The 16304-nt window shown below is 49.0% G+C and overlaps 1 protein-coding gene across 2 annotated transcripts in view; it reads right to left on the reverse strand.

The window, feature by feature from the left end:
• The window catches only part of TMCO4 (transmembrane and coiled-coil domains 4), a 62068-nt gene that overhangs the window by 38075 nt on the left and 7689 nt on the right, over window positions 1–16304 (reverse strand). For both annotated transcript variants that reach the window (XM_075606037.1, XM_075606035.1), the window contains 4 exons: window positions 14365–14510; window positions 14036–14210; window positions 12029–12056; window positions 9474–9609 (listed from right to left, as the gene is read on the reverse strand). In XM_075606037.1, coding sequence (XP_075462152.1) covers window positions 9474–9609; window positions 12029–12056; window positions 14036–14210; window positions 14365–14498 — 473 coding nt within the window. In that variant the 5' untranslated portion in view covers window positions 14499–14510. The remainder of the gene's footprint in view (window positions 1–9473; window positions 9610–12028; window positions 12057–14035; window positions 14211–14364; window positions 14511–16304) is intronic.

The following is a 16304-nucleotide window of genomic DNA, read 5'->3' on the forward strand; positions in this document are numbered from 1 at the left end:
GTTTTATAAACAGAATTGGAGGGGTTGTTTTGTTGGGAAGCTTTGCTTTCTTCTATGGCGCACACTGTCCTGAGCCACTACAGATGTAACACATTATTGCACCTGTTAAAGTGCTGCGTTGCGGTAACGCTGGCGCGTTATGTAACAGTAGTGCTATTCATTTAGATTAGATTAAATTACATTAGATTCTCGCGAGAGAGGGAGAGGCAGAGCAGTGTGCTGGTAGTGGAGCCGAAGTTGCGAGCGGGAGAGGTCTGGAGGCTTTCTTAACAACTCCCCAGCAGGCGGAGGTCTTTCCCACCACCCAGCAGGTCTGGGTAGGAGAAGGAGAGGACATTCCGGCGATACATCCGAAGCGGAGGAGAAGCCATCCAATAATCATTCTAATGCGCTTGACCTACTTGCAGCTTGTAAGTAGGATTCTTATAGTTGCCGGAAGCAGGACAAGTGGATGTCTAGTTCTTAATTTATCTTGTGCTTAGATTTTTGTCTTTTTAATAAATAGTTTTTTTGTCCATTTTTAGTGCTTGCTCAATCACTAATTGTTTTATGTTTTTTTCATTTTTTTTGTGTTTTGATTTATTTTGTCTATATTAATATTTTTTAGGTGCATTTTTCCTTTAACAATATCACACTATGTTGTTTCTTTTATCTCTTTCCATGTGCTGAGCAACGGCTGATCCCAGTTTTCTACATCCTTGGAACTTTTGGGGACTATTTCAGCATCCTGTTACTTTATCACGGTTGTATTTGTGCACATTCACTTTTGGATTAATTTATATGTTAACCGTCATATATATATATATATATATATATATATATATATTACAATTATTTTATATAGTTGTAAGGGCGCCCCTATCATCTGTTTTTGTCTGTTTGCATTATCACTCACTTTGGGTAGTTAGTGATTTTTAGTTGGCAGCCCTAATTATTATTTATCACTTTATATTGTTATTAGAGTGTAAACTATTGATATATATCAATTTTATTTAGAATAGCGCTACACAGCTTGCACCTTTTTTTTCAAGGAAATCTGCAGGACTTATAAACAAGTCCCCATTTATCGCTCTTATCTTTCTCTACTATTCCAATGTCGCTGACTCCTGCTCATAACCTGATTATCGCTTATTAATAGTGCATTAATAACCTTCACAGATGGGTCATTCCAACAAAGCTGTTGGAAAATAATCATAAAAGCAGCTCAGATAACAGCTCTATCTGATGGGACTAAAAAAAGAGAAAGGTGAGAGAAGGAAACGGCGGGTTGGCTATACTACCAGAGGGAAAAACATCAGGCCGGGTTTATACTCTTACCTACTAGAATATGTGATACGCTGTGTGTGCGTTGTGACTGTTAAGTGATTTCTATGCCACTACTTCCATCTTTCACCTCCTATTGTACAGTGCTACAGAATATGTTAGCACCTTACAAATAAACTACAATAATGAGTAATAGGCAGAAGCACAAGTGTATATAAAGAAGGTGGAAAGAGCAATGGGGAGGCCTGGTAGTGTGAGCGATAATATGCATGAGACGCCATCCAGCACTGGAACACCTCTTAGCGCCCATTCATTTGAATGTGCATAAAGTAACAATCCCCCCAGAACCCCCCATATGGGATTAACTCATATAATGTTAGTATTTTGCCCCCTAAACTTCCGGTTCTGACGCAGCAATGTTACGGACATTAGTGTTTTCTGCAGAAACAGACAAAGAGCCTTATTCACTGAGGAAGGAGGCCAGCACTAATACCTCAGCAATGTAATACAAGGATGCCGCCTAAAACTATAATCCATTCCAACCTGCTGAATGCTGGCAGTGTGTGTGGAATGAGGCGGCTTTTAATCCAGTGTTTAATAAACTTTTTTCTCGTGACCCAGTATAAGAAACACATATTTGACCGCGACCGAAAGAATAAATTAGGACCTGAGTTTTCAAAGAAACGACCCCCCTCTCCTTTCACACTCAATCCCCACCATCCAATCACACTCTATTACTCTCCCATCCCCAAGCACTCAATTTCATCCCCCACTCAATTTCTACCCCCTCCCCAAGCTCAATCTCTCCCGTCGCCCCACTCAAAAAACCCACACACATTTTACCTTGCGGGAGGAGGCCTCTCTTCCCACGTTGGTGGATGCGGACGTTGGGCCCGACTTCCGGGCGGGCCCAGCTTCCGGTGCCGACCAACGGAGGGATTGGAGTGAGGGCTTTGCCGCAGCTGCTGGGGCCCAGCAGCTGGACACAGAAATTGGGCCCGGCAATTGAATCCCTAAATGCAGATTGTTTTTCTGGTGTGTGCGCAAGATTACACCTCAAACCTCACCCTATAGAGTTTGCATTAGCTTGTGTCAGGTCCTGTAAATCTGCCCTTTTCGACTTTCAAGGCACATTAGTGATTGTGGGTATCAGAATCAGGACGTTAAGCCTCTATGCTTTCATCTTGCTCTGTGTAGCAAAAAGCTGCAATAAAGCGAATGATAAGAACCAATCGAAACCAATCAATAAATGGCAGACGGAGGAATGGTCATGCAAGTCGATCCCTACATGTGAGGCATCACGTACAACTTCAAACAGGGAAAGAAGAAAAAGTAAACACTGTGTAAAGACAACAAGCATCCCTAGATATATAGAATTTTGCTATAAAATAATTTATAAATTAAGGAAGAAATTCGATATATACGGAGTGTTAAATTCACATTTACGGAATTTTGAATCTCTAAATTATACATTTGGGAGGTGTGGGCGGAGTCCCCCCCAGTAACCACAATTCCACCCCATCTCCCTGCACCAACCACCTCCCACGGTGATCACCCCATCTCCCTGCACCACCTCCCACGGTGATCACCACATCTCCCTGCATCACCTCACTCAGCGATCATCCCATCTCCCTGCATCACCTCACACAGCGATCACCCCATCTCCCTGCACCACCTCCCACGGTGATCACCACATCTCCCTGCATCACTTCACTCAGCGATCATCCCATCTCCCTGCATCACCTCACACAGCGATCACCCCATCTCCCTGCATCACCTCACACAGCGATCACCACATCTCCCTGCATCACCACCTCACACAGCGATCATCCCATCTCCCTGCATCACCACCTCACACAGCGATCATCCCATCTCCCTGCATCACCACCTCACACAGCGATCACCACATCTCCCTGCACCAACCACCTCCCACGGTGATCACCACATCTCCCTGCATCACCTCACACAGCGATCATCCCATCTCCCTGCATCACCTCACACAGCGATAACCCCATCTCCCTGCATCACCTCACACAGCGATCACCCCATCTCCCTGCATCACCTCACACAGCGATCACCCCATCTCCCTGCATCACCTCACACAGCGATCACCCCATCTCCCTGCATCACCACCTCACACAGCGATCACCCCATCTCCCTGCATCACCTCACACAGCGATCCCCCCATCTCCCTGCATCACCTCACACAGCGATCACCCCATCTCCCTGCATCACCTCACACAGCGATCACCACATCTCCCTGCATCACCACCTCACACAGCGATCACCCCATCTCCCTGCACCACCTCACACAGCGATCACCACATCTCCCTGCATCACCTCACACAGCGATCACCCCATCTCCCTGCATCACCTCACACAGCGATCACCCCATCTCCCTGCATCACCACCTCACACAGCGATCACCCCATCTCCCTGCATCACCTCACACAGCGATCCCCCCATCTCCCTGCATCACCTCACACAGCGATCACCCCATCTCCCTGCATCACCTCACACAGCGATCACCACATCTCCCTGCATCACCACCTCACACAGCGATCACCCCATCTCCCTGCACCACCTCACACAGCGATCACCACATCTCCCTGCATCACCTCACACAGCGATCACCACATCTCCCTGCATCACCTCACACAGCGATCACCCCATCTCCCTGCATCACCTCACACAGCGATCACCACATCTCCCTGCATCACCTCACACAGCGATCCCCCCATCTCCCTGCATCACCTCACACAGCGATCACCACATCTCCCTGCATCACCTCACACAGCGATCACCCCATCTCCCTGCATCACCTCACACAGCGATCACCCCATCTCCCTGCATCACCTCACACAGCGATCACCACATCTCCCTGCATCACCTCACACAGCGATCCCCCCTCTCCCTGCATCACCTCACACAGCGATCACCACATCTCCCTGCACCACCTCACACAGCGATCACCCCATCTCCCTGCATCACCTCACACAGCGATCACCCCATCTCCCTGCATCACCTCACACAGCGATCACCACATCTCCCTGCACCACCTCACACAGCGATCACCACATCTCCCTGCACCACCTCACACAGCGATCCCCACATCTCCCTGCACTACCTCACACAGCGATCACCCCATCTCCCTGCATCACCTCACACAGCGATCACCACATTTCCCTGCATCACCTCACACAGCGATCATCCCATCTCCCTGCATCACCTCACACAGCGATCACCCCATCTACCTGCACCACCTCACACAGCGATCACCCCATCTCCCTGCACCACCTCACACAGAGATCACCCCATCTCCCTGCATCACCTCACACAGCGATCACCCCATCTCCCTGCACTACCTCACACAGCGATCACCCCATCTCCCTGCATCACCTCACACAGCGATCACCCCATCTCCCTGCATCACCTCACACAGCGATCACCCCATCTCCCTGCATCACCTCACACAGCGATCACCCCATCTCCCTGCATCACCTCACACAGCGATCACCACATCTCCCTGCATCACCTCACACAGCGATCACCACATCTCCCTGCATCACCTCACACAGCGATCCCCACATCTCCCTGCATCACCTCACACAGCGATCCCCACATCTCCCTGCACTACCTCACACAGCGATCACCCCATCTCCCTGCATCACCTCACACAGTGATCACCCCATCTCCCTGCATCACCTCACACAACGATCACCCCATCTCCCTGCACCACCTCACACAGCGATCACCCCATCTCCCTGCACCACCTCACACAGCGATCACCCCATCTCCCTGCATCACCTCACACAGCGATCACCCCATCTCCCTGCATCACCTCACACAGCGATCACCCCATCTCCCTGCATCACCTCACACAGCGATCACCCCATGTCCCTGCATCACCTCACACAGCGATCACCCCATCTCCCTGCACCACCTCACACAGCGATCACCCCATCCCCCTGCATCACCTCACACAGCGATCAACCCATCTCCCTGCATCACCTCACACAGCGATCACCCCACCTCCCTGCATCACCTCACACAGCGATCACCACATCTCCCTGCATCACCTCACACAGCGATCATCCCATCTCCCTGCATCACCACCTCACACAGCGATCACCCCATCTCCCTGCATCACCTCACACAGCGATCACCCCATCTCCCTGCATCACCTCACACAGCGATCACCCCATCTCCCTGCATCACCACCTCACACAGCGATCATCCCATCTCCCTGCATCACCACCTCACACAGCGATCACCCCATCTCCCTGCATCACCTCACACAGCGATCACCCCATATCCCTGCATCACCTCACACAGCGATCACCACATCTCCCTGCATCACCTCACACAGCGATCACCACATCTCCCTGCATCACCTCACACAGCGATCACCCCATCTCCCTGCATCACCTCACACAGCTATCACCCCATCTCCCTGCATCACCTCACACAGCGATCACACCATCTCCCTGCATCACCACCTCACACAGCGATCACCCCATCTCCCTGCATCACCACCTCACACAGCGATCACCCCATCTCCCTGCACCACCTCACACAGCGATCACCCCATCTCCCTGCACCACCTCACACAGCGATCACCCCATCTCCCTGCACTACCTCACACAGCGATCACCCCATCTCCCTGCATCACCTCACACAGCGATCACCCCATCTCCCTGCACCACCTCACACAGCGATCACCCCATCTCCCTGCACCACCTCACACAGCGATCACCCCATCTCCCTGCATCACCTCACACAGCGATCACCCCATCTCCCTGCATCACCTCACACAGCGATCACCCCATCTCCTTGCATCACCTCATACAGCGATCACCCCATCTCCCTGCATCACCTCACACAGCGATCCCCCCATCTCCCTGCATCAGCTCACATAGCTATCACCCCATCTCCCTGCACCACCTCACACAGCGATCACCCCATCTCCCTGCATCACCTCACACAGCGATCACCCCATCTCCCTGCATCACCTCTCACAGCGATCACCCCATCTCCCTGCATCACCTCACACAGCGATCACCCCATCTCCCTGCACTACCTCACACAGCGATCACCCCATCTCCCTGCATCACCTCACACAGCGATCACCCCATCTCCCTGCACCACCTCACACAGCGATCACCCCATCTCCCTGCACCACCTCACACAGCGATCATCCCATCTCCCTGCATCACCTCACACAGCGATCCCCCCATCTCCCTGCATCACCTCACACAGCGATCACCCCATCTCCCTGCACCACCTCACAGAGCGATCACCCCATCTCCCTGCATCACCTCACACAGCGATCACCACATCTCCCTGCATCACCTCACACAGCGATCACCCCATCTCCCTGCACCACCTCACACAGCGATCACCCCATCTCCCCGCATCACCTCACACAGCAATCACCCCATCTCCCTGCACCACCTCATACAGCGATCACCCCATCTCCCTGCATCATCTCACACAGCGATCACCCCATCTCCCTGCATCACCTCACACAGCGATCATCCCATCTCCCTGCATCACCTCACACAGCGATCACCCCATCTCCCTGCACCACCTCACACAGCGATCACCCCATCTCCCTGCATCACCTCACACAGCGATCACCCCATCTCCCTGCATCACCTCACACAGCGATCACCCCATCTCCCTGCACCACCTCACACAGCGATTACCCCATCTCCCTGCATCACCTCACACAGCGATCACCCCATCTCCCTGCATCACCTCACACAGCGATCACCCCATCTCCCTGCACCACCTCACACAGCGATCACCCCATCTCCCTGCATCACCTCACACAGCGATCACCCCATCTCCCTGCATCACCTCACACAGCGATCAACCCATCTCCCTGCATCACCTCACACAGCGATCACCCCATCTCCCTGCATCACCTCACACAGCGATCACCCCATCTCCCTGCACCACCTCATACAGCGATCACCCCATCTCCCTGCATCACCTCACACAGCGATCACCCCATCTCCCTGCACCACCTCACACAGCGATCACCCCATCTCCCTGCATCACCTCACACAGCGATCACCCCATCTCCCTGCATCACCTCACACAGCGATCACCCCATCTCCCTGCATCACCTCACACAGCGATCACCCCATCTCCCTGCATCACCTCACACAGCGATCACCACATCTCTCTGCATCCATTAAATATGTGCTTTAAAAAAGTTTGCTGCATTCTTCATTGTGATTTTATTAATGTCTTGTAGCTGATTTTTTGGGAACGTATCTGCAGCTATATAATGGAAGTCAATGGGAAAATAGGGTTCGTTAAACGGAATTTCGGGTTACGGAAAACTTATCAGGAACGGATCTGTTCCGTGTATCGAGGGGTTAGAGAAAGGCATGCCAAGGCAAGAGAGACTGTGAGATAATGTCTAACAGGGAGGGAAGTTAGATAACACATCATGGAATAAGTTAAAAGTCACAAAGTAAGGAGAAAAAAAGCAATGGAAAGGCAAAGGTGAGAGGAGAAACAAAGAGGCTCACGGTGAGAATTTAATAAAGACTTTACATTCAATTCTGCTTTGTTTAATAAAATAACACTGAAAATGTGTACAAATTATTTAAAAACAAAGTACAGTACAAGCATCAAGAAATACCATTTCTCATCTACAGCCACTAGTAGACAATGTGTGTATTGTATAAGGAGGCCAGTCTCTCGTGGTGCTTATGCATACAGTATGCCCTGGGCTACCCGACAGTGCTGTGCACATGAGTGTTAACTGGACAACAGCATGATCCAGTGAAGCTGCTGATCTGCTCTATCATGTCGTGACCGCTCTCTCCATTTTGAAATTGCCAGCTCAAGTGAGAGCAGCTCTGGAACATAACTGGGACCCGCTGCTTCTAAGGCCCGTAATAAATTGCGCGTGGCACTTATAATTGGCTGTGTGAAGCCTGACTTTATATAGTTCGCCGCACGCGCACACAGCTGTGAGCGTTGAGCCGGCAGATCAGAGGAAAGACTCTGAATAGTTTCTTTTCGCGCTGCTGCCGCTTGACATCACACTCCGGTAACCAATAGGCCACTACCAAGACAGGTAACACATTAATATAGAAGATGACACATTTATTGGAGCCAAGTCCCACTCATTAAAAGTGCAGCAACAAACAGGACCAAGCTGAACGAATAATAGGGATGTGGTCAATAGCAAAGTGTTTTAGGAATTGTTTTTGAAAGTTGATGATGACAATGGTTTGCAAATATTTACACCTGAGGTATTATTTGGGGTTTTACGGCCCTTATCTCGGCCTTTGTAATTGGTTATTTGACACGCAGGCTGTGCAGAAAACGCATGATCTCATCACAGGTGGCGCACACAGGATTGACAATTTCACACACCCCCTGTTAGAGTCCACATTGCAATGAAAAGGTGGCAGATTTTCACAATGGTTTTTAGGAGGTAAAGGAAAGCGGGTTAATTACCTACTTTTATACAGTACTATGGACTCATATCACGGACACATGTATACACAGATGAATTAAATAATGCATGTACAGTATGTGTCTATGCTTCTATTCACAAGTGCAATGCACTTTAATAACTTTTTTTTGTATATTATGACTTCTACAACACGCCTACCCCTTCGCGTCCTAACCACGCCCATCTGTCGCTCACAGCACTGAACTCTAAACACACAAAACGTGTGTTTCACGTGCACGAGCTGTAGCACTCGCGCGCATGCACGGACGCGGCTACTATAAAACCAGCCTTGGCTGTAGCACAGTAAGCAGACAAAAGCACAGGCGGGAAGGGAAGACAAAGAAGGCCCAGGGGCAGAAATAGTGAAGGTCACCACAGGGGCAGAAACATGGGGAAATGGAGAAAGAAGCAGAAAGAAGTTAAGCAGGCCCAGAGGGAGAAAAAGAAAGAAGGAGGCAGGAAGAGGCAATGGATACACAGGCAGAAAGAGTCAAGCAGTTACAGAGAGGGGGAGGAAAAGGGGGCACATAGGCAGAAAGATGGAAGGAAAGAAGTGAAGAGAGGCAAAATGCTGGAAGGAAGGGGATGCACATAACTGTGTAAAGCGTAACTTTCTTTTTTTGAGTGAATCCCCATGGCAGTGTGAAGACCCCCTTTAATGTGTGGGTAAGACATGAGTGTTAGAGGACATAAGGTCATATTGTACTACCATAGAACAAGTGCTTACTCTGAAGGCTCTTCTTCTGTGTGCTCCTTCAGACCTAGGATCAGGGATTCCTCACAGCTCTCCATTGTTTCTGGAGAAACTCGCAGCAGCCAAGAGACATGTGATATCAGCACGCGGACTCGGGCATCGTAATATCCTGCACAAACAAATACAGCCAGACTCGCACATGAGGCTTCCCTGAGGGGGATTCACTTTATACTTAGAGAGAGGAAACCTACCCCATCATACCGACATGGTTTTCACACCATCACCCTGCCCTGTGCTGCTTTCCCCAACCTGGGCCGAGAGTGTGGAACAATTGTATATACTGTTCAGAAATATGGTATGAACTTTATTGGCTGCTGTGTTTTTGCATCCAGACTACAAAATTACATATATTGTGTTTCTTAGAGTACAGTACATGCCTGATTTACTTTTTTAATCAACTTATTTTATGGTGCAGTTAACCATTTTTCTTAGTCCTGCATGTATTTCTCAACAGATGCCTGCCGCTAGATTCATTTGTATGACTCCTTATATACGCGCGATATGCAGATTATTCTTAAAACAGCAATACTCTAGAAATAAAAGAAGAAAACTGCACTTCTGCCACAACTCTACCTCCTAACTCAGGGGTGGACAACTCCAGTCCTCAGGTCAGGTTTACAGAATAGTCCTGCTTCAGCACAGGTGGCTCAATCAGTGGCTCAGTCAAAGACTGACTAAGCCACCTGTGCTGAAGCAGGGATAGACTGAAAACCTGACCCGTTGGTGGCCCTCCAGGACTGGAGTTGTCGACCCCTGTACTAACCCAACAGCTTCCTTCTTTTCTTTGTTGTTAATCTTAAAATCCAGTTACTGATTATCAGACAGTTTAAATATATGAGACTCCTTCAAAGACCTTCAGAAATATAACATGCTGCCAAGTTTAGCTACTAAACAAACGGGGAAATGTCTAAACATTATGGCTCATTGTTCTAAGGACGCCGGATATGATTATTTTTATTTTAACCATAAAATGTGTGTGGACACATCTCAAACGTTTTATTTTTTCATTTCCGCCAGCAGTTACGTCAAACGTGGCAAAACAAGCGGTTATTCAAAAATAAAATACAAAGGTTTCCCAGCAACTCTACTACAAGAGTATGTCTGAAATATGCAATAAGTTTTAATGAGAACACAAGGGAAAAAATGACTTGGAGTTGCACATCACATTGGAAACAGAGTCTTGGGGAAGGGGAGTGGGAAAGGGAGACAAGGTGACAACACACTACAAAAACAAGGGAGAAAAACACACTAAAAGGAGGAGGGTATGCAAGGGGGGGGCAACGACCGTTTCGAGGTACTAACATCTTTCTCAAGCCCGTTCCCTCTGATCCAAAGGGACCCAGAGGTACGTCCCTATATCCTCACTCCCCTATATACAATGCGCCCTGTCCTACAATAAGGAACAACTGAATATCTGATCAGGTAAGGCTATTGGTAATACAGATACAGAAATACAGCAAACGAAGACCAGCAATAAAGCAATCAAGATCCAGTAAAGACCTCCTGTAAATACTTAAATGTCCTACAATAAGGATCAACAGTATATGAGATCAGGCAAGGTAAGGCTAAGGCCCCGGTAACTCCGCTGCAACGCGCGCCCGCGAGATTGGCGGCGCGTGCAGCCGATTCCCTGGTCTGCAGCTCACTGCAGGAAGAGAGACCGGGGGGGGGGGGGGGGGCGTGGCGGGGGAGTGACGGGGGCGCGGTTCGCCCTCATTGGCTGAACCGCCGGGGGGCGTGCCGTATAGCTCGTCGCGAGTCCTACTCTCAATTCTATTGAGAGCAGGAGCAACTCTCGCCCCAGCGCTGTGGCCCCCCCTCGCAGCGGGCCCGGCGCCATTGAGGGGAGGGCTTTCGTCCGTGCAGCGTCCGCCACAGTAGGCAGCGGGGTCAAGGCCTTATTAGTAACACAGAAGTAGCAATCCAGCAATAATGGAGAAACAGCAAAGCTTGCGAGCTTGTCAGTAGCAGAGACACAGAGGAGCAGTGACTCAGCAAAGGACGGTTTGCTTTCTTGACTTGCACATATTGCTTTATCTTGGACTCCTTTTGCTGTTTCTCCATCATGACACTATGCGGCGTCGCGTTGCCATGGCGTCATGACGTCACGGAGCGTCCCATTACCATGGCAGCATGGCATCATTCATGTTCACTGCAGTTGGAGGGGGAATTGCAGAAGAATACATGAGAATGCCGGAGTCTCGGAGACGCCGCCGCCGCAGCACACCGCTGCCACCCGGAGATTGACGGACTAAACCGGTAGCCAAGTGCCCGAAACCCGGAGTCTCCGGGTCAAAAAGAAGAGGTGGCAACCCTGTCTGTCCTTGATAAAGACCTGTCCCCCTCTCCTATTCTTCCCCCCCCCCCGCGCTACATAATACCAAATATCATTACCAGTATGAAATTGCAATGTGCTAGGAGCCAAGATGAGAATTGTACCTAAGCTCTTGTCTCCCCTTTTTCCTTTTCTGTACCCCCATACAAATGCTGAAAAATAAACATTTTTAAATGTCATAAGAAAAACTTACCATCTCTGAGTGAGAAGGACACCAGATCCTGCAAAACAAGAGGGAAAATAAGAAATAAGTACAAAGGAAAACGTCACTAACATGAAGTATTCCTCTCTTAAGAAAAGGCAAAAAAAAGGAATGAAGACGTCATGGATCCATTGTATCTGTAATACCCAGTGGAGTATTTCTAAATGACAGAAAAATATTAATTAGGAAGTACAAAAAAAAAACACACTGATGCAAAAATAGGCAAATCTGTAAATCCTGCCACAGACCTTCATTCAGCTTCTATCAGGGAGCATGTGGTGGCTGCATTACACCCTGCTCCGTCTCTTTCTTCCCAGCCCATGCATGGGGATGCTATCTTTGCACATTAAAGCTGCAGACCAAGCAATATTCTACATGGTTTTTTTTGGGGTTTTTTAATAAATCAGTTGAGTACTATGAGAAAGTACTTGTAGCATTTATTTTTTTAAACAACTCTGAATGACTTTTTTAATGTAGTTTGTTTCTATAGCAACCATTTACAAAGTCACACCCCCTTCCTCTTCTGAAACAGGCTCTAGCACACCCATTTTTGAGCCCTGCCCTCTCTCTAGCAGGAAAAGAAGGGATCCAGCACTCCACGGATTTCTGAATAAGAAAGATTTATTGTGCCACACAACGTATCGACCTTATGGTCTTTATCTAGCAGAGCACCAATTATATCTAGTGACTGCCTTGTCACATGTTCTTCCCCACAGAACTTGGTATTTTTGGTCCTCTTCTGCTGCACTGACACCCATTTAGTGAACCCCCGAGCCAAATTGTCGATCGATCACAGGAGAACGGATCGATCAGCAAGTTAGCTAATTGCTTATCATTGTGTGGATTGTATTGATGCACATATTAAAAGGGGAAAAATGTAAAATAAAAAAATAATTAAAACGCAGCTTGGACAGCTGTTTTAAAGTGTGCAGCGAGCAACAGTGAAAAGGTGAAATAGAGTTTGGAAAATGTTGCATGGGAGACAAGTAGTAAAAAAAAGGACATGAAATGCTATTTTTACATGTAAAAATATGTAACGTATAATATGATTTTATCTTCGCCAATTTTTTTAATCAATATCTAAGTAAAATTACAAGACTAAGGGATTGCTTTGCTAATACTTATTATGTCAGATTATGATGCAGAAGTCACCCAATGAGTTATGAAAGATCAATAAGGGTCATCAAGTCTATTACTCCCATCACATGATAATCCATGATCTCAGAAAAATAAACGTATGGCCTACTGAGCATTACCCGCTTACTCAGGGGAGCGACACGTACGTGAAGATAGAAGAAATCACCTATGGCCTGAATAATGTACCACACCCACAAAGGGAACACACCCACACACCCACAAAGGGAATACACACACACACACAAGAAACGCAGGTTCCATGTTTGCCTGTTGTCCTATCACTGGATCATATAATGAGAAAGATGTGTTTGTTCTTCTCAACACTGTGAAACACGTAGACAGATGAGTAAGGCCCAGATTTACTGATGGGTGCTAAGCTTTAGTACATCTTAATGGATTTAATGGATACATATAAATGGGAGTTAAAAATGTTTTACAACATGGAAACTTGAGGGTCATCCGGAGCTGAACTATACTACTTTCTGCTTAGGGGACCCCTTGGTCTCCGAGATACTTACTGATGAAGTTACCGGTTATAAATCTTCCTCCAAGGGAAACAAAATGGCCGTCAGATCTGGTTACTGCCAAAAGGAACCCCACACCTTCATTGGCTGTGGTTTTCTATTGAATCACCATTTAAATTCCTTTTGCAAACCAGGAAATTACACCAGTAACTTCACAGGTGGTCCTCTCTGGAACCTGGGGGCTCACCAGGGCTGAAAACAGCAAGGATCAGTTCAGGAGGACCACCCGATTCCAATGCGGTAAAAAAGTTATTAGGTGGGATTGTTGGTTAGCACCCTTTAGTGAACCTGGACCGACGAATGTTAAGGAACCCGTACTGGACATTGGTAGCTATACCTGAGTGATAATAGATGGATGCATTTTCAAGATGGGATCCTCCAGTAACATTTGAGCAAATGTTTCTGTTCCTTCACCCCCTAAGCCACTGGCAAATGCCACCATCGCAGGAACTACCGACTCTGATAAATCCAGCCATTGCACCAAGTCCTCCACAATTGTCCTGCAGAAGCTCCTGCAAGACGTGGCACCAGTTGGTAAAAAAAACAGTAGCATAATGTATACAGTATTGCACTCATATACCACACAAACTGTAGCACCCATGACAATGGCACAGACTGAATTAGGCTTTCCATTGTCCCGGTTCCAGCAGCTGGAATACAAATTACCTTTGTTCCTTTTCCGGATAGAGTTGAGCCAAAGAGAGGGCACAGAGGCCAGCATATGCAAACCTGGCTGGCTCGCTCAGCGATCTCCCCAACACAATACTCGCTGCCTTTCCATCGCACTCATCCTGCATCATGGCACCGCTCTCCTGCATTGCACAGAAAGCACGCACCTTGTTATAATGTGTCTCAATGTTTTCATTCAATAACAGTAAACCGGCAATTATTTTAATGATTTAAAAACCCACTTTGTTAAATTAATTTTACAGCTTTGTGCAATAAAGCCAAAGTAGAATCACTAGATGATATGGATGAGTGATGTTACAGTAGTTCGCACTATTAACGTGAACATTAATGAGTCACATGCTACCAGACATGGTTTTCTCAAGCTGAACATTTGGTGAAAACGGATGAGAGGAACATTTCTGTAACTCCGGCTTGTACACTTTGGCTGTAGTTACTCATTAGTGGCTCCTCGCTATAAAAGGCTCTATACATAAAGCCCTTCCTTCATTTTATGCTGGTATTTGTAACTTTTTTTTTAGGTGTGTATAAAGCAGCAATACGGGTTAACTTTATGTTATAATGCTATATGCTATAATATATATATATATATATATATATATATATATATATATATATATATATATATATACTAGCTGAGAGACCCGGCGTTGCCCGGGATGTAAATGCGTAATAGGTAGTATTATTTATAAATCGTGGAACAATAGGTGACTGTTTGTTGTAAAGGTTGGATAATAATATTGAAAAGAAAGATGGAAGAAAATGTAATACGATGTTGTATAAAAATGGTTTATTGTAACCACACCACAGTACAATGTATATTTTGGTGGCATAAGTGATGTAAAAATCTGAGTCGTGTGTCCTGCTAGGGTGTGAGGCGGCGGGTGGCGCGTGGGTTGTGAGTGCTGTGTGCGAGTGGGGGTCCTACTAGGGTGTGAGGCGGCGGGTGGTGCGTGGGTTGTGAGTGCTGTCTGTGAGTGGGGGTCCTGCAAGGGTGTGAGGCGGCGGCTGGCGCGTGGGTTGTGAGTGCTGTCTGTGAGTGGGGGTCCTGCTAGGGTGTGAGGCGGTGGGTCAGTGATGTCGGTGCGTAGGGGCGGGAGGCAGCAGGTGTGTGTGGCGGCAGGTATGTGTCGAGTGTGGCGGGTGTCTGTTGAGTGCGTGCAGCGGCTGTGAGGCGGTGGGTGAAAGGCAGAGGCGGCCGGAGTAAGGGCGGGTGAAAGGCAGAGGCAGGGGTGGGGAGGCGGGTAAGGCGGGCATGAAGGCGAAGGGCGGCGGGAAGGGGAGGAGGGGGTGGAGGAGGGGGGCAAGGGGTGGAGGAGGGGGGCAAGGGGTGGAGGAGGGGGGCAAGGGGTGGAGGAGGGGGGCAAGGGTTAGAGGAGGGGGGAAGGGTTAGAGGAGGGGGGAAGGGTTAGAGGAGGGGGGGGGAAGGGTTAGAGGAGGGGGGGGAAGGGTTAGAGGAGGGGGGGGGAAGGGTTAGAGGAGGGGGGGGAAGGGTTAGAGGAGGGGGGGGAAGGGTTAGAGGATGGGGGGGAAGGGTTAGAGGATGGGGGGGAAGGGTTAGAGGAGGGGGGGAAGGGTTAGAGGAGGGGGTGGAAGTGTGGGAGGGGAAAGGGGAAAAAGAGGTGGATGGGGGGGGGGAAGAGGAGCGGGAGGGGGGGGGAAGAGGAGCGGAGGGGGGGTGGAAAGGGGAGCGGAGGGGGGGTGGAAAGGGGAGCGGAGGGGGGGTGAAGGGGAGCGGAGGGGGGGGAAGGGGAGCGGAGGGGGGGGAAGGGGAGCGGAGGGGGGGGAAGGGGAGCGGAGGGGGGGGAAGGGGAGCGGAGGGGGGGAAGGGGAGCGGGGGGGGGAAGGGGAGCGGGGGGGGAAGGGGAGCGGGGGGGGGAAGGGGAGCGGGGGGGAAGGGGAGAAGGGAAGGGGGGGGA

This window comes from Ascaphus truei, chromosome 6 (genome assembly GCF_040206685.1).
Source record: "Ascaphus truei isolate aAscTru1 chromosome 6, aAscTru1.hap1, whole genome shotgun sequence".
Taxonomy (NCBI): domain Eukaryota; kingdom Metazoa; phylum Chordata; class Amphibia; order Anura; family Ascaphidae; genus Ascaphus; species Ascaphus truei.